Source organism: Populus trichocarpa, chromosome 15 (assembly GCF_000002775.5).
Source record: "Populus trichocarpa isolate Nisqually-1 chromosome 15, P.trichocarpa_v4.1, whole genome shotgun sequence".
Lineage (NCBI taxonomy): Eukaryota > Viridiplantae > Streptophyta > Magnoliopsida > Malpighiales > Salicaceae > Populus > Populus trichocarpa.
Genome location: NC_037299.2, coordinates 9,775,834 through 9,794,867, shown reverse-complemented (window position 1 = coordinate 9,794,867; position 19,034 = coordinate 9,775,834). Strand labels below are relative to the sequence as shown.

The 19,034-nt window shown below is 32.8% G+C and overlaps 3 protein-coding genes and 1 long non-coding RNA gene across 9 annotated transcripts; 2 read left to right on the top strand and 2 right to left on the bottom strand.

Annotated features, from left to right (window-relative positions):
- The first annotated feature begins 355 nt into the window (after window positions 1-355).
- LOC7474881 (uncharacterized) lies at window positions 356-1,636 on the top strand. Its single transcript, XM_052447436.1, has 3 exons — window positions 356-748; window positions 880-1,028; window positions 1,215-1,636. Exons 1-3 carry the CDS (start codon window positions 457-459, stop codon window positions 1,338-1,340), a joined length of 567 nt encoding a protein of 188 aa, XP_052303396.1. The 5' UTR covers window positions 356-456; the 3' UTR covers window positions 1,341-1,636.
- Window positions 1,637-8,849: 7,213 nt separating this feature from the next.
- On the bottom strand, window positions 8,850-12,316 carry LOC7453753 (LIM domain-containing protein WLIM1). The gene is made up of 5 exons (XM_002321535.4): window positions 11,917-12,316; window positions 10,138-10,234; window positions 9,997-10,037; window positions 9,808-9,897; window positions 8,850-9,357 (listed from the first exon to the last, which is right to left on the bottom strand). Exons 1-5 carry the CDS (start codon window positions 12,052-12,054, stop codon window positions 9,148-9,150), a joined length of 576 nt encoding a protein of 191 aa, XP_002321571.3. The 5' UTR covers window positions 12,055-12,316; the 3' UTR covers window positions 8,850-9,147.
- Window positions 12,317-12,829: 513 nt separating this feature from the next.
- Window positions 12,830-15,328, top strand: LOC112324247 (uncharacterized). Of its 6 annotated transcripts, XR_008057516.1 has the most exons (4): window positions 12,830-13,252; window positions 13,337-13,448; window positions 13,654-13,680; window positions 14,287-15,328. It is a non-coding gene; the product is annotated as an uncharacterized LOC112324247 (long non-coding RNA). The 6 variants fall into 6 exon arrangements; XR_008057513.1 differs by having other exon boundaries at window positions 12,830-13,448; window positions 14,388-15,328; XR_008057515.1 differs by having other exon boundaries at window positions 12,830-13,448.
- A 239-nt stretch (window positions 15,329-15,567) lies between these two features.
- LOC18109388 (succinate dehydrogenase subunit 7B, mitochondrial) lies at window positions 15,568-18,688 on the bottom strand. The gene is made up of 4 exons (XM_006387603.3): window positions 18,516-18,688; window positions 18,363-18,431; window positions 16,397-16,499; window positions 15,568-15,886 (listed from the first exon to the last, which is right to left on the bottom strand). Exons 1-4 carry the CDS (start codon window positions 18,576-18,578, stop codon window positions 15,813-15,815), a joined length of 309 nt encoding a protein of 102 aa, XP_006387665.3. The 5' UTR covers window positions 18,579-18,688; the 3' UTR covers window positions 15,568-15,812.
- Window positions 18,689-19,034: the final 346 nt, after the last annotated feature.

Sequence of the window (19,034 nt, the reverse complement as noted above, 5' to 3'; positions counted from 1 at the left end):
CATGCTGATCTTTATTATTTTAATATTGTGATAATGATTATTTTTCATAGTATTTTTTACTTTAAAATATATTAAAATAATATTTTTTTTATTTTTTTAAAATTTATTTTTGATATCATGTAATAATACAATAAAAAATATAAAACAAATTAAATTTAAAAATTAAATTCAAATTTTTATAAAAATATTTTTTAACCTCACAAACAATACCTTAATTACCTTGATGTAACGCATTGCGACTAGGTGTGGCCCCCAGAACTATTACGGACCATAGAATAGGAAAAAGCCAATGCATAGATGGATAAAAACACTTCAAAATTGGTGGGTGGGTGCTATAAAGCCAACTATTTAAATTTCCACTCCCCTCGTCGCCCCTCTTCATCTATCCTCCTTTTCTTCTTCAAGACACCTTCTTTGACAGAGAGTGTAAGGTGAGAGAGAGAGAGAGAGAGAGAGATGGGGAATTGTCAAGCCATTGACGCTGCAACTCTAGTGATTCAACATCCAAATGGAAAAATAGAAAACTTTTATTGGCCTGTGAGTGCTAGTGAGGTCATGAAGACGAACCCTGGTCACTACGTTGCTCTTCTTCTCTCCACCACCTTGTATGATCCAACCAATAACAATGGGGAATGTCCCAACAACGGCACCGCTAACAATAATTCTCTGAGAGTAACGAGGATTAAGCTTCTCAGGCCTACTGATACTCTTGTTCTTGGCCATGTTTATAGACTCATCACCACTCAAGGTTTGTCATATTTATAGTCTATATAGTTTGCTTGCTTAATTTTCGAAAGAAAGATCTCTCTCTCTCTCCCTCTCTCTCAGTTTTTGAAATAAGTAGTCTTATTTTCTTTTTGGGGTTTTGTTTTCTTCCAGAGGTTACGAAAGGGTTATGGGCAAAGAAACAAGCAAAGCTGAAGAAAAACGATCCAGAATCAGAAGAGAAACCTGAGAGGGTGAAAGAGAAGCAGGGATCAGGAGTGGATACAAGAGCAAGAAGATCTGAACAAGAGAAGAAAAATCAGGTGAATTCCCTTTGCATATTTCTTCAGATTAACAGGACTAGTTGAAACTAGAACCATTTTTTTTGTTAAGAATGATTCACACACATCCTTCATGATTAAGGACTTACCTTCTAGTCTTGCTAGATGTTTTCATCAGTCTCTTAATTGTTTTGGATGCATGAAAACTAATTTTCCAGTACATCTCAGGTGACCGTTAAAAAAGAAAGAAACAGACCAAGGGCAACAACATCAGCTAACTCTGCTGCCATAGCCAGATCAAGAGCATGGCAACCCTCACTCCGTAGCATTTTAGAGGCTGGCAGCGGCAGCTAATTGTGTCTCATCATGTCCTTCTTCCATGCTGCATAGGATCAAATACATGGGCTCAACTGCAGAATCCAGGCTTGCTTTAACCTGCAAGATTTAATATCAGATATATCCATGGAGGCAGGTAGCTACTAGGACAAATTAAAGTAAATCTTTCTTCTAGTACAGATTTGGCTAATGTGGGCATACTTTGTATAGCAAAAGGAGGCATCTCAAACATGGTTGTAACTCGAGGAACTCCTCTTTTGAAATGAAATTGAACTTTGTTTCAAAATTTAATAGTACAATAATTTTGGTGGGTTTATTGCTGTGTTCGTAGTACCAAGTAATTAATTAATCAATCAAATCAAACATCCAACCCCCATAAGACAGGAGAATATATTTTGTAATAGAGAATCAAATAAATCGTTAGATTTCTCATGGTTCATAATTCAGATTCTAATGGTGTGGGCTATAATTTCTTTTTCCTTTCCCCGAGGGATCTTTGTAAGCCAACTCAGGAACATGCAAATCACACCGTATATCACCGTATATGGGATGAATCTCAGGCAGAAGTTAACACCGTATAACTTGACTATATACGTTCTTAACCATTAGGGTTAGTTCACCCTGCAAGATTCAGGCATATTTTTTATGCCATTAATACCAGTTTTTATTAATACTGACCACTTATGCTGCTGGGATTCTTCAAAATTCTCTGATGGGCTTGATACACTTGCAATAAATAATCCGCGTATTGAATTTTGGAAAAAGAATAACATAAAGTAAACCAGATCTGAAATTAAAACAGTTGAAACAGTATACCAAGCATTTTTTCGTCCATTTTTCGTAGTCAAATATGTAATCGATGGAAACATGGTACACATATTCCAGCACTTCGCCAGCTATTTAACGAGGAACTAATTTCTCAAAAGAAAAAGAAAAAAAGGGAACAAAAACAGTGTGGCAAGAAGCTTAAAAAGGAACACTCAATGCCCCAGGTGGTGCATTAAAGCCGCTGTCAAATGGGCTGGTATCCAAGGACTTTGGAAATTTTAATTATCCAGAGTCCAGAGACAATTTTTCAAGGTTGAGGTGGACCGACAGCAATAACCAACTGATTAACATGGAAATTATTGAAGAGATATGAGAGGAGAATGTCCCTTCGCGGCTTCACCTACGACCTTAATTACTTTGGAATAACGACGATATCACCTACTTTCACCTTATTGGTTATGGCCATTTCATTGTGGTCCAAACAAAAATAGGTTCTCTCACACGACATGGCATTGACAAGCACAAAACAATATTCAAGAGTGTGAATGTGCACACAAGAGAGACAAATTTTAAAAGAGTGGGATGGATGCTAATAATTCAATGGTTTAGTCTTTCAGTTTAATATGACGTCTAAGCTTGTCATGGAGGCCCTCAATCATCTCCCTCGAATACGTGGGTATGTTTGTTTTTGTTTTTGTTCAAATTTATTAATTAATGAAAAAGAATAGTGAAATGGTAATTACATAATTAAAAAGAAAAAAAAGAAGAGTAAAGATGTTAAATTCAAGCCCAACAAATTACAATTTTTTCTTTTTTAAAATAAAATCTTAATGAATTGTTGACCTAACTTGTCCAGCCAACCAAGTTTTACTAGTTCTCATTCAATCTAATGGAATGTTTTGTATATTTAGTCTTCGACATCAAATCGAACTAGTTGCATGGACAAATCACTTTGTTTGTAATCACATTAATGGTTTGGTTTGGTTTTAATAACATTGTTGAAAAATGAATTGCTTTATTGGAATGCTTGTACAACTCTTTTAACACTTAGATCACTTGGTTTCAATAATATTATTGAAAAAAGTGAATTGATTTTATCAGAATTCTCTTACAAGCCCTTTAATTAAGACCCGGCTAATTTGAATGTTAGTGATATGCAAAAATTGATTCGAAGATATTTTGATGGTTGAAATAAAAAAAAATATTCAATTATAATTACAAGGAGAGATGATAATAAATAGTATAGGGGATTGTTGATATATTGCTGTTAAGAGTTTATGATTATTCTATCATTTGGAAAAGGCATGACTAGTTTCACCATCTTATTTGCTTGGAGAAAATAACACAGAAACTTTCTAGCATAAACTATTACTGATACAATGATTATACGTTTGAAAAAGTAATCTTCTCCCGGAGCATATTGCAGAGTATAGAGTGTTGAGTTTTTCAAAACGCATACACGCAGTGAAAACGGTAATTTTAAAAAAAAATTAGGAGCCTCAAGGATCCTGTTAGATCGATCTGGAGTTGTTTAGAGTTTATACGAAAATTACTTGAATATCAGATGTTCTTTTTGTCTTTGAATAATTGCTTCAAGGTCAGGTTGTTGCACACCACAAGTCTTCTAAGTGTCCAGCCTCTAACAGTACTCCACACGAACCACCAACGAGAAACTCTAACCTTTTTAGGAAATAGGGATTATTATGTCTTTGAGTGCTAGCTCTTTTTTTTTTTTTGTGTTTTTCAAGTATTTTATACTATACAATTTATTACATAGAAAATAAGAGACATAACATTCTATTTATAGGAAAACCTGAAAACCCTATAAATGATAAATATAAACTTGCCTCCTGAATAATATCACATATATGATTTCAGGATAATTTTAGAAATATATCCAATCAAGTCCCTACTTGATTTTTCTAGGTCTAGAATTGTAATTCCATGTATAAATTACATTATAGTCCTCAATTTTTACAACTTATTTATAACCAAGTCACACTTGATTAATCATTCCATTTTAATTTCTGATCAATGGTTTAAATGTGTGTGACTCATTAGGTTCCCTAATAAGTTGGTCTAAATATAAATCATAATTATAAAATTAAATTAAATTAAATTAATTGAATAAATTAATTTATTATCAATTCAACAATTGATTGATTTATATTTGAATATTAAATACAATGTCTAGCAACCTGTAATGGTCCCTCCGAATTTTAGGAAAGTCATATGTGGCTTAACTTAACTTTTCAGTGGCCAATTTCTCAGTGTAATTATTATCATTTCATCAACAATGTTTTGATTTAGACATTATAGCATGAAGTGTGTCTACTCTGTCAAATCATGTTTGTTCTCAACACCATAGTCATTGATTATTTGAATAAGATTTAAAACTCTTTTCAAACCTCATTCTACTTTACATAAGAATTTACAATCAATTGTATTTGAGAACATATAGAACATTTTTTCTAATTCACCTATGATGAAGACTCCTCTCTTAATTGATCAAATACCTTCATATAGCTCTTGTTATACCCTATATTTGCTTATTTGTTACCTTTGATTAGGACAATGTGTAGCAAAATCAAAGCACAACACTTCTTATTTAAGATGACTTAGTGATCTCAAATATAAAGATCACTTACACAACCATCATGTGAGTTTTTCCACAAACACATGTGATCTTTCTATATGGAATTCTTATGCAGGTTAGTTCGTTGTATATGTTATCTGACAAGTACTTACATATTAGTTTTAGGTATCCCTTATATCTCAACTTATGAGAACAATTGTTTTCTTTCATAAAAAAAATATAATATGTATCAGTTTTAACAACTCTAATTAATATTAAGTCTTAATAGAGCATTGACCAAGAATATTTAGGAATAAAGTTTTGATGCAATATGAATCTCATATAAATTATAACAACTTTATAATTTTCTTTGCAAAATATTTTTATCCCACAAATTTTATCTTCACTCTAGACTCGTTAATCAAATATTATATTCATTAATCAAATATCTGATAAATATTAAAGATAAATAAATTTTTATTAATAAATTAAATATATTTACATGAACAAAGTCATTTCCACGTGTAACCAACCAATTGGATAAAAAGTATATACACTAACAATCTCTCACATGCACTAAAATCAATCACTCATGTATCAAATATCATATCACTCCACTTGATAATAATGTTTTTACTGGGACAATAGCTTAATGGTTTAATAAAAGGATCTATGAGATGCTTTTCAGTAGGTACTTATTGTATCTTTACATCTTTTATTTCTATGATTCTCTAATAAAATAGAATTGTCTAAGTACATTTTTAAATCATTGATTAGAATTTGGTTCATGTGCTTATGTAATGGCTCCATTGTTATCAAGTATAAGGCTACTAAATCAATAATGTTAGGAACCATACTTAGTTCAATGGTGAACTTCTTGATCTAAACAACTCCCCCCCCTCAAACATAAAGATGTACCCAATTTTAGTTGTAGAATCTATTTGGTCTTTTATTTAGAACTCTTCCAACTCAGCACCGTTATTTATATTAAAATATAACCAGCTTAGAATTTTTATTTTCAATATCTTATTAAAAACTAGTAGTCAAATAACCATGAACTACTAGTTCATCTTCTCCATGCACCGGAAAAACATTCTTAGTTCTTCTCAAGTACTTAAGAGTATTTTTAACTATCTTTTAATGATTTTCACCTAGATTAGATTGATATTTACTCGTTATGCTCAAAGCATAAGATACAGCTGGTCTTGTACATAACATTGCATACATTATGGATCTTATATCCAAAGTATATGGAATCATATCTCTCTTAATTTGTGTTTTAGAAAACATATTCGTATCCTATACGAAATAGATAAGTATCCTCTTTTGAATTTTTTCATGCTAAATTGTTTTAATATCTTGTCTAGGTATGTGGATTGGAGCAATACATGCAACCTTTTATATCTATCTCTATAGATCTTTACTTCTAATACATAGGTTGCTTCTCTCATATCCTTCATGGAAAAATTCTTGGACAACTAGATCTTTACTAACTAAAATAAAGAAATGTCATTTCCTGTTAATAATATGATTTCTACATATAATATTAAGAAAATGGCTTTACTCCCACTAAGCTTTTTTTATAAACACAAGGCTCATTCATATTTTTTATAAAATAAAATTGTTTGATTATCTCATAAAAAATAGGTATCCCAACTCCTTATAGATTGCTTAAGTCCATAAATTGATTTTTATAGCTAACATACTTTATTGAAAAATTCCTTAGATTCAAAACTTTCAAGTTGTGTCACATACATATCTTTTTGAACATTCCTATTTAGGAATACAATTTTAACATCTATTTGACAAATCTCATAATCATGGTATGCAACTATAGCAAGCAAAATCCTTATGAATTTTAACATAGTTACCAACAAAAAGATTTCATCAAAGTCAACATATCTATCTTTCTTTGTAACCTTTGGTAACTAGTCTAGCTTTATATATTTATACATTGTTATCCATGTTAGTTTTTCTCTCAAAGACCCACTTACATCCAATAAGTCTTATCCCTTTAGGTAGATCAACCAAGGTCCATATTTGGTTGGTGCACATGGAATTCATTCTTTATTTCATGATCTCGAGCCATTTTTTAGAATCAATATCAGATATTAGTTCCATGTAATTTGTAGACTCATTAAGTATGAGCAACTCGTTATTTTTCAGCTTTTATGAGAAGTTCATATTTCATTAGTGTATGATATGTCCTACCAGATCTGTGGAGTTCTTATGTCTCTTGAGCTTTATGATGAGCATCCAATGTTATTGCCTCAGGTTTAAGTTCTATTTGGATGTCAGTGTGTGGTTTTTAAACTTCTTCAAGTTATATTTTCCTTTCACTGCTCTTTTCAAGAAAAATATTCTCTAGAAAGATAGCATGTTTTGAGACTAATATTTTTGCTCAACGAGATGATATAAATAATATCCAATAATTTCTTTTGGATATCCCATAAAATTACATTTGTTCGACTTAACTCATAGCTTTTCAAATATAAGTGTCATATCTCAAATCTTTAAGTACAATAAGATTGGTCTCCTACTATTCCATATCTTATATGTAGTCGTATCAATAAATTTTGATGGAACCTTTTTTAAGAGGTAAGTAGTAGTTTGCAAGGCATAACCCTAAAAGGAAGTGAAAGGTTTGTATAGCTCATCATGGAATACACTATATCAATTAGGGTGCAATTTCTACTTTAAAAAACTCTATTATATTGTGGCGTTCCAGAAGATGTCCATTATGAGAGAATTCCGTTCTCTTTTTGATAATCTTGAAAATCTTGATTAAAGTATTCATCACCTAAATCTAATCAAAGTATCTTAATACCCTTTCCAATTTAAATTTGAATTTTATTTTTAAATTTTTTGAAGCTTTCAAATTATTCAAAGTTTTATCAAATACACATGACCATATTGAATATGGTCATTAATGATGAAACATGTATATCTATTTATGGAATGAATCATTATTGTTCCATATATATCTGTATGTATTAGATCTAATAATTCATTAGATCTTTCACTCTTTTAGTAAAGGGTATTCTGGTCATCTTATCCCATAAACAAGCTTTACAAGTTTCATATGATTCATAATCAAAATGATCAAATATTTTTTTATGTAACTTAGTAATTCTTGTTTAATTGATTTAATGTTGTCTACAATGGTATAAATAATATGAATATTAAATATCTAATTTGTTCTTCTTGCAATTTATATTAAACCTGGGCATTTCACGATCATGTATATACTAATCTGGTTAATCCGGTTAGCCTGCGATCCTATTTATGAGATCAGGATAACCCTATTGAAAGAAAATTGAAAAAAACTATAAACCCAATTAAAAATATTCGATAAGAACGGACCCAAACAAAATGAACATAGTTAACTCAGGTCAACTTGCTAAACCCGTAACCCATGTCAGGAGATCAGTATAACCTCATATAAAGCAAATTGAAAAAAAAAAAAACCTAGTTTCTAACCAACCCAATAATAAATGATGAAATCAGGAAAAAAAATCAATTAAAAAATTGGTCTAAAAAAATAAATCGGGTCAACCAGGGTTAATTTGTTAAACCTGTGACTTAAGCTTTGAGATTAGGATAATTTTATATATATATAAAAAAAAATATATGAAACCCCACCTCTAGTAAATATAATGTTGAAAGTTGAAATAAAAAAAAATTAAATCCATAAAACCAATATATAACCTAGCAAAAAATAAAAAAAAAAATACAAATCACAATTTCTAAAATAATGTTGAAATTAAAAAAAAAAAAAAAAGGGCACAAAACACTGTAAAACATGTTTTATGAGTGTGGCAACACTGATTTAACTACAGCCTGTTTTGTTAATTAATTTGCTGCAAGTTATTAGCCTTAGCATGACCTCTTTATCTTTTGCAGAGCAGTAAGAAATTATTCGACGACAGTCATGAAACTAAGGCTTCTAATAATTTCAACGTAATTCGTTAGGCATTGCGCCCTGACTGATTTTGTAATCACGATCCAAATCTATTATTTAATTGTTATGAAAAATGAAAGGAGGTTGATTTAATTGTTATGAACATGAATCTCAGATAAGGCACATTGGATAGCTTTTAACGTTCTAGATATGTGAATTGTATACGAATTTGAACAAGCCAGCGACACTAGCACTCCAGATTAAAAAAAAAAAAGAGGCAAAGTTACAAACAAGACACTGCATCCATAGAAATAAGCTTCGGCTTGAAAATAAATACAGAAATTATAGTATTTTCTGTATTTATTTTCAACACATCTCAGCTTATTATAAGTTCGAAATTCACACTCAAAATGTTACAGCAACAAGCTGGAACTCCCAAAATGAATAACGTTTTCTTCAAAACATACTACAAGCTTGTTATTGCTTTTCATGCACTTCAGCAAATTGCATCCGACTCTACATGGAAATAAAGCTCTCTGAGTACTTATCACGCACAATAGTTTATAGAAAATTATACAGTATCATTCAGCAGTTGCAGTCTCATCCACTGGTGTAAGATGTTCTTGTTTGCCGAATTGGCTGAAGTTTCCCTTCTCCTTGAAGAGCTGATTATGATGGTGCCTGCAATACAGACGATGCTCATGGGCTACATAGTTTGAGGGGCTGATGACACAGCCTCCATGAGCGCATCTGAAACAAGCTTTATGATAAGATGTCCCATCAACTGCCACCTGAAAGATGCACAAAGTTGGGGACAAGAAACTATAAGAATAGTTCCCTATTTTTCTTTTTCCACAACATCAAACATTCACTCTTGAGATTTGAGAATCTTAGAAAACAAACACATGGGGTAGAGATCTCACAGACTTGAATTGGAGCATTAATGGAGAACTAAGCGATGCAAAGATGTCTATTTGTGAAAACATTTTGAGATAAAATAGAAAAATATATGACTTGTGTTCAAGCCCAAAACTTAAAGTTCTTGGACATCCTTGGTAGCATAGCTTTCTATTTTCATTAGTTTTAAACATGCTGCAAAACAAGCAAAGCCATCAGCTGCAATGATCTGAACAGATTTATTTGCTTAATTTAATGCCTTACATCTTCCAGCCCTAGTGGGAAAAAATGATTTTATTCTATCAAAACATGCATTATTACTATTATTAAACCACCCCATTTACCTTTTCGAGTGGGTAAACAGTTTTATTGCAAGCAACACATTTTTCCTGAGTTCCAGCAAACATACTTGAAACTTTGCTGTTGCTAAGGACCTGTGCGGTTTCATTCACAAAAAGAAGCATCTTAATAACCATTTTAAAGATTAATAATCAAATATGAAATGGTTGTAACTTGTAATGAAGTTTCAATACCTGATCGGCAGACCGGTCACCTCTAACAGTTTTCGGAGTGCCTAGGAAAGGGAGATGAAAATAAAAGCCCGTGAATGAAATTGAACAAGCGGATGTTACACAGGGTAATGTGCTTCAGGAAAATTAATAACTGGTATTCACCTTCAAAACTTTTATCCAAGCTGCCTGTCATCTTGAAAAGTTGATCAAAGTGAGGCTTGCAATATAAAACACCTTCAAATGATGAATAGTTGCTCAACTGCAATGGTGAAAAGGAACATGTTTAGATCAATTAAGAAGAAAACATCATAGAAAACACGAGTTCATATCTGTTTTACAATGAAAAAGGGCACCATTTTTTCTTAGGAACCTAATCCCGAAGCTGCCCGAAATCTTTATAATAGGTTTCTGCATATGGCTACTATGCGCACTAGTTTGACCAGAAAATCCAAGTATGTGTAGTTATCAACATTCTTATTCTGCTATATGTTAGTTCTTCAATCTCTGATTACCTTTTTTTCATCACTCAATTACTTCATATATGGCTATACTATGTCTTTTGATTTCGGGAACAAGCCCAGGTTCATCCCCCAGAGGTACAAGCAGAAACGTAACTCAGAAAGTCATGAGATTGGAGAATGAATACGCAACTCAATTATGATCCATATATGCTTCCAATAAAGATAAGTTTCAATGTTTCTTGATTGATGAGGTGAAATCCTTTACAGTAAGTTTTCTTCCCTATGTATTCACACCCACTTCAATTGCCATGAAATTTGCCAATTGCATGCTGATTTAGTTAAACCATGTTCTGGTGGTACCTAGCAATCAGTATGGCAAAAAAGGAAATGAGAAAAAACTGCCACTGTTGGTTATCTTATCTGTGTTCATGCTGCAGGTCGCATATATATATCAACTTAAATCATTCAGTTAAACCAGGAAACAAAGTTCAATATGAAAACAATATGATTCACACGTTCCAAGGACTAAAGAAACAGACAATTTGCATTTACTCAACCTTCTAGAGGTCCTGCTGTGTCCCTGTACCATGACAATAACTGCATGTATCTCTCCCTGGTAATCTAATAAAGTTCTCCATATTATGATGTAATATTGCCATAAAATTAACTACAAAAATAGACACCTCTGTATATGCAAAATTACCATTTTGCTGTTTTAAATTTGATATCTGAGAAATTGTTGAATCAACTATGTGGTTTGAAAATGAACAAAACTCCATTCTTCTCTTCCCAACTATCAAATAGACCGACAGAAAACAAAAGCAATGAAGAATTGCTTTTTAACCCATCCACAAGTCATTGTTTGCTTGACAAAGATTTGAAAATGTGACCTCTCTCTCAACCCCACCTCTCCTTCCCTTGACAACCTGTGGGGATACCCAATCACCGCTCAAAAACTGAGGATCTACAAATAAATTTCATGGCCAAAAAAAGGGACCTACATCAACCAACTAGGACAAACAGCATTTAATATCAAAGAGTCTAAAAAACCCCATCTATAGATCATCCAATTGAAAAAAAGGAAAGATGAATACATATGCAAAATCATGATCTCAATTACTTGGATCCCCAGAACAAAAAAAGAAAATTTCTATTGTTCGAGTACTAGCTATGGCAATATATGTTGGGATAATCATGTTGGAAAGCAAATCAGCTTCCAAAAAAAAAAAAACATCCTTTCAGTTGACATGTATATTATCTAATCTTGACACGACAAGCAAGCACACAATCATCAAGTTACACAACCTTCTCTATAATAATGTACTACAAAAGTGAAGAAATTGAACTAAAAGGTGACTATAAATATGTATGATCCAGTAAAAGAGGAGATGTCAATATTATATCTGTATCTTTGAGCAGACTTCTGCATGTAGTTGTGATACACACACACACACACACACAAAGGGAGGATGGTATCAACCTTGAGGGTACCCTTGCAGTGGTGGCATCTAAAACAAGCCTTGTGATAGAATTTGTTATCAACGGTGAGTTGATCCACCAAGTACACAGTCTTATCACATGCTTTACACTTCTGAGTTGTCCCTGCAAATGTTGCCATCGATGATTACTTTACTTTGTCAAATAAACGGGTGATATAGATATTGATAGATGATATCTAGCTAGCTATCTATCTATCTTTCTGATGGATCTTCTTCTTCTTCTCAAAAACCTTCGAAATGATTGGTGGTGGTGATAAAAGGTAAGAGGAGAGGAGTTCCAAAATCTGTGTGCGTTCGCGATTTACACAGCCCAGAGAGTTAAAAAGAGAGAAACCTAACAATACAGATACGTATTACTAATTTACAAGTAGACCGTAGACGCAATAGAAAATGCAAGGCGTCTTTGTTGGCGGCATTTTGGTCATTTTCTAAAACCAAAGTAGCTGACTATATTACATTATTGCCCTACGTTTCGACAGGTGTCAAGCTACTAGACTTGAGTCATCGACTGTAAGAGAAGCTCTGTGATTTTATTCTTACAAGAATCTAATCTAGTTCAGCACTAGATGGATTCGAACATATCCTGTTTTTTACTTTACAGGGCATTGAAATATTTTTTTACTTTTAAAATTTTATTTTTAATATTAATATATTAAATTAATTTAAAAATATTTTAAAGCAAAAATATTTTAAAATTTTTCAAAACTTTGTTCAACCATCAACCTATAAGATTAGCACTATACTTTTATTCATAGAAGAATTGTTCAGCATTAATATTTTTTTATTTAAAAATATATTAAAATATTTTTTATTTTTAAAATTTTATTTTAATATTAACATATTAAATCGATACAAAACTATTAAAAACATTAATTTAAAATTAAAAAAAAAAAAAATTTACCAACAACCAACCTTATCATGGTAAGGTGTTCTTTGAACCAGCTTTCTTTTAATTTTTGGAATTTTCAAAAGAACATCACCAATACTAATTTTAAGTTTAAGTCGTTCGCATGTTAATTTTAGCAAACACACTTTCCTTCAAAATAATAATAATAATAATAATTCTATTAACAATTAAAGAATTTATCTTATTTAATTCTTACTGTTATCTCTTAATAATGCACAAATCATTATATTTTTCTTGTTTGAATTTGGATTTGACTACTTAATTAGTCCCTTAAACTCGTAGTGGATATATGTTGCCTCCCTTAATGATCCAAAAATAAAGTCTGCTTTCGCAAAGAAACGAGGGAGAGTGGAGTTCTTGCACGAGCTTTTCTTGAATTGTGCGGACATTCCAAGAGGTTTGCAATGCTGGTGAGAATTGCTGATAATCTTCAGTTGACTTCTTGATTCTTCTGTGTATTGCTTCAGTATCAGTTAGCTGTTTCATCCTTTCAGTATCTGTGGAAGCTGCTTCGATCCCTGAGTATTATATCAACCCTGGTATTTTACTTCATTTCAATATGGTGATCCTTGCTAGGGCTGGCACACAATTGCAAAAGAAGGGCAGGTGATACTAGAATCTGGAAAATAGGATGACCATTATTTATCATTTCATCTTTGAATTTAGAGTTAATCTTGTTAGTGCTTGCATGACCACGTTAGTGACAACAACTCACAGCACAGGCAATAAGAAAAAAATATATATAAGATGCTTAATTTCCCAAATTCAATTTCAACTAATTATGTTCTTGATTGAATGCTTTCTCTATCAGGCTTTGGATTCATCCATGAACCTGCAGGTAAAACAGCATCCTTTTTTTAATTTTCTAACTTTAAGTGTATAGATAGTTTCTTTTTCTTCAGGTTTTTTTTTTAAAAAAATTCTCTGTTCCTTGGGATCCATTCATGTAGCTTACCTTGCTTAGTTCAGTCATTGGCTATCCTTTGTGTTAGAACTAGGTCCTCCATTGATTCTAATTGTGAACTTGGGTTTTGAAGGACTTCTGCCATCCATTTTCCCTGTTATGCTGTTCTCCGGCTGATGAGCTTCAGAAGTTATTGTTCAAAGTGGAAAGTAGATTAGCTATGATTTCCAGGCTATGTCTGCTTATATATATGTGTGTGTGTGTGTTTGTGTGGAACAGATAAGAATACATAGTTACTCTTGCTTCAATATTCAGAAGCAAGTCCTCCTCTCTTTCTGAATTTCAGTAACAAAAGTAGCTTTTTTCTAAGAAAACCTTTTGACTTCTTTGGTTTCTTACCATTTTACCTACTATAATTGTACGTTTGACAGTGTAAAGTTTGCAGTCCTTGGTTATTTTCTGGAGTGATAAGATGAGGCGGTGTCTAAATTATAGGCTTGCTGTGAGCTTTACCTGTTCTTGTTGATCTCATGCTTGCAGGAATCTGAAACATGGCAAACTTGTTACTAAAATCAGATAGCTGCCTCAACCACATAACGAAAAAGAAGTGTAATTTGACTTATTCTTCCTGAAATTTGCAGGATTTTTCCTACCTTTCTCTTCTGTAGACCCTTCAAGGCTCCGCCATGTAAGAATTTATGTTGCTTTTAAGTTTTGTCATGTAGATTGTAATTTATACCTTCAAAATACTCCTTGCTGTGTAAGAGGATGTGCTCTTAACTTGTTTAAATTCCTTAAACATTAGAAAATGGAGAGGGAGAAAAAACAGGACGTCTTCTCGCATGTTGCTTACAAGAATGCTCATCTTTAAAAATTAGGAAAAAACTTGAGACTTTTTTTCTGGGTTTTTAAGAGACCCTTGTGAAAGCAACAATCTTGCAGGTGCCCTAGTTGAAAGCAGTCATATGTATCAGCCTGTGCCGTGCCGGTATGTCGTCTAAGATGTTTACTGGCCGAGCATGCTCTAACATGGGTGCTTGATAGGAGACTATAATTGTACTGCCCTGCTTGTTCTCAATAGGAAAGGAGAAGCTATCTGAAACTGGAAAGGCTCGCTTCTCTTGTAACCTCAAGTTTCTTTTGCAGTTTTCTTTTAGCATGCCTCGTTTCTTTTTCTCATTTCTGGCTTCTTATTGTCAACTCTGCCTTCAGGCTGATGCTCAAGACTTTGGTAATCACTCCATTCGAACTTTGGTAAATTACTTTAATTTGATTATGAATCTTCTCTTGGCTGCTCTTCACAATTATCTAGCATTCCTGTTGATGGTTCCTGTTGACACAATCCACAGAAGCTGCTGTTTACAAGGCATAGAGGAGCAGATATTCCAGAATCCCTAGTGTTGAAATGATTATCTTTCCAGCAAGCTTGCGGCTCCGATGAATACTCGTCTGATAAAATTCGTCGATATGCACAAATTCAGCTCAAGCTCGTACGCAAGCAATAAAACTTGAATGCTTGAAATTCTATAGCTTTGTTGTGGATTGCCATTTTAAATTCGTGCATTTGTTTGACCAAACAAAATACCAGAACGAGATCTTTTAAATATCTGAAATTTGACTTCTTGTTCACGGTTTAATGGTGCCAGATGAAGGATTAGCTTCAATTTAAAATTACACTTTTATTTACCAAGTAAATTTTTTATGGAATTTTCTCTCCGAGAAAAAAAAGCTATTAAAGCTACATGATTGGATCATTTTAACCAAACTAAAGTAAATCCTTCAATTGTATGTGCTTTGGTCATTCAACAAGGGCAACAAGGATGGAAGAAAACAGATGTACATTCAAATGTCCAAGGGATCCAAAAACAGGCACCACTAGGGTGATTTTTCCATAGGCATGGTATGAAAAAATGACAAACTTTATAGCACAGAACCCAAAAAAACGAAGCTTTTGAGGGCAAGCATTTGATCACAAATGGCAGTTACTACTTATTGGACACTGAAAATTTTGCAAATGGATCTGATGTGCTTGACAGAAACAGAAATCTCAGACACTGTACACCCAATTATGCACTTTTCTTTGCCTCTTTCCGAGCTTCTTCCCGCATCACTGCTTTGACATAAATTTCATAGCAACATCCTGAAACAAAAACATAGTATAAGATTGCAATTCCTGGTGAGATAATCTATACACTGTGCACATGATCTCCGGTTAACTTTAAGCAATACCATCATTAAAATCTGAAAAAGTTAGTTTTTTTCGTTGATTAAAGTGCCTGCTTCCAACTAAATCCACTAGCAAAGCACTGGAAAGTTCAAGTAAAACAACAACAACGACAGCATGACAGGACTCTAATGCGAGTCTTTAGTGTATCAGATTACAGTCAGTCATCATGATATGGAGACATACACTAACACGAATAAAAGCTCAAATCATCTTAATCGTTGTCTAGATGTGCTCTTTGGATAATTAATAATCATTCCAATTAACAACAATGACATTTACATGCAAAATGTTTGACACTCTCATTTTTTCCAATTCTATACCCACTAATAATGAGGTTTAACCAATCCCAAGGCTTTTTTACCAAAAAAAATTTTAAGAACTATGTGCAATTTTCTTCTACTTGTATGAAAGGCAACAACATACCTGCTACAACAACAAGAGTCAGAACATCTCCAGCTCTTTTGAGTCTCCACACACTCTTCTTATGTGATTTGAACCACTTAAGAGCAGGGTCTTCAGCCAAGAGCTGTAAGGTAAACAACTTAGCAAACCACTCAAAACTGAAACTCCGTAATCACACATTCACTTATTTTTAGCAATTGATTATTTCAAGGTAGAATTGTCTTTTACGAGGTTACTTTGTAATTTTCATGTCTAGAGAACTGCAGGAGACAGTTTTCTGGCTTTACTGACTCTTTAATAGTCCTAGACTATGAAATCACGTTTTAAATCAAAACAGATTGTAAAGAGCACCAGTTGCACATATCCAGCAGTGTATCAATGCCTCCACAACTCTGTCATTTCCTAGGCTATGAGTTTTCTTCCCTAGACCATGATATTAGGTTTCAAAACAGACTGTAAAGAGCAGCAGTTTAACATATCAAGCAGCAATGCATTTGTCAAAAATTTACAAAATTTCTATATCAAGTCATTAGTTTCTGTACTGTTACTGTTCCACTAGCGAGATCATTATATCCATCTTGCTTCATTCAAATTTAATATGAAAAGCGTTCCTACACAATGCCTGCACAAATTGCTGTGCTTTTTTAACATATTCCTCATATCAAATTAATGGTATTAAAGGGAAGCATCAAGAAAACTGGAGTTCTATAAGAATTATGGAATTTGGTGGATGGAAGATGCAAAAAAACAATCTCGAAAAGAGACCAGCTCATCATGGACAATGACATAGGAGAAAGAATACAAGGGAAATTGAGAATGGGAATGCTTAGAGCATTGGGGACAATTCAGAGAATGGCAAGCAAATACAATCCAAGAACAATTAGTGTTATAAAGGTAATACATGCGTGGGAAACTTTGAGTTTCAATAATTAGAAAAGTAGTCTCTAAAAATGCAGACATTGTGGAGAGAATTTGAAATCAATGAAAGACAATTAACTTGTAGGAAATTCTTCATGAATCGCTGCTAAATTATTAATTACGGAGAGGGTAGTGGTGATATTGTCCTTTAGAAGAAAGTTGACAAATCCTTGAAATTTTCTGCAGAAACTTGAACATATAGTTGCTGCGGAAGAGAGGATGACAGACATTGGCTTACAACATATGAACTAACGGGAGATCTCAGGCACATGAGCAGAAAATTGTCAAGTACTACAGATCGGTGCAGGAATTTAAACCAAAAGTGCAAGGCTCAGTTGGTTGTACCAGGTTATTTGAAACAGGCAGGGCAACAAACCAATTGTACCTGCTGCACAGACTGAATCTGCAAGAAAAAATCTTGCTTTTGGCAACCCAATTCCAAGTTTCAAGTATTTGCTAGTTCGCTTTAAACACAATTTATTATGAAGGGAGTATTTTCTAGCAATTCAGGAGAAAAAATTGAAAAAGGGCAGGTTTTAATTCTTCAGAAAAAGCACTTTAGAAGTTTTCCCAACAAAATCATATCGAAAAGTGCAAAGTACATCATGGCAATGCCTATGGCTCTTATTGGAAATTAGTTCAAAATGATAGGAAAGACAAGATTAATCCCAAAAACTATCGAATCTTTATTGGCCGTTATTTATATATATAAATATATTTAGCTCAAGAATTACTCGACTTGACTGATCGCATTCTGTAATTACCAATTCTAAATTTATGGATAAAACAAACCAAGCTTCATTTAGCAACAAACACAGAAAATGGCTGGTTTTACTAACAAAAATGCTAAAAAAGCGAGAATTTTATCAAAATCATGATTTGAGATATGAATAATTAAAAAAGAAAGAGAGAAGCAAGATTACAGGTTTATGATTTAGACAAGAAGATATCAGCATATCACCAAGTCAAAAACACACACAAGAAAAACCCTTAAGCAAAATAATAAAGGAAATTGGAATATAATTAATGAGGGTCAGAGAGAGAGAGAGAGAGAGAGAGAGAGAGAGACAGCTTTCTCGCGAGGACCAGGTTCAACATGGAATCCGCGACGCGAAATAGAGAGGGCGTCCTGTGTCTTCTGTACAATAATAAATAAATGAATTCATAGACATGGAAAGAACGGAAATACAGATAAAAATCAAAATCAAATAAGAAAAAAGACCTGAGATTTAGATCGGAGGTGTGAAGAAATGGAGGAGGAGCAATTCTTCAGTAAGAAAGCCATTTTTTCTTCTCTTTCTCTTTCTTTCTCCTCTCTGCCTGGTCAGTGCATAGATAGAAGAGTTGCTTGCTGCTACTACTCCGATTTTACGATTCAACCCATAATGTTTTTTGTTTTTTTAATTTTACCCCATTATATTCACCATTTTGCGAGTTTTTCTTCTACTTAAAACCCCTGTTTATTTTAGCATTTTAAAATCGTTTTTAAAAAAAATTTAAAATATCAAAAATAATTTTTTTTTAAAAAAATATTATTTTGATATATTTCTGAATAAAAAACATTTTAAAAAATCATCGTAACTATACTCTCAAACACGCTAGTTTGATTGGCATGTCGTTTACTTAAAAGCTGGAAATAGCAGATAATTTGTCATTCATTATCTTCTCCTTCCTACTACTCTATATAATCTTTGTTATTTATTTATTATTTTGTTGATTGAATTTTGAACTATTTTCGAGT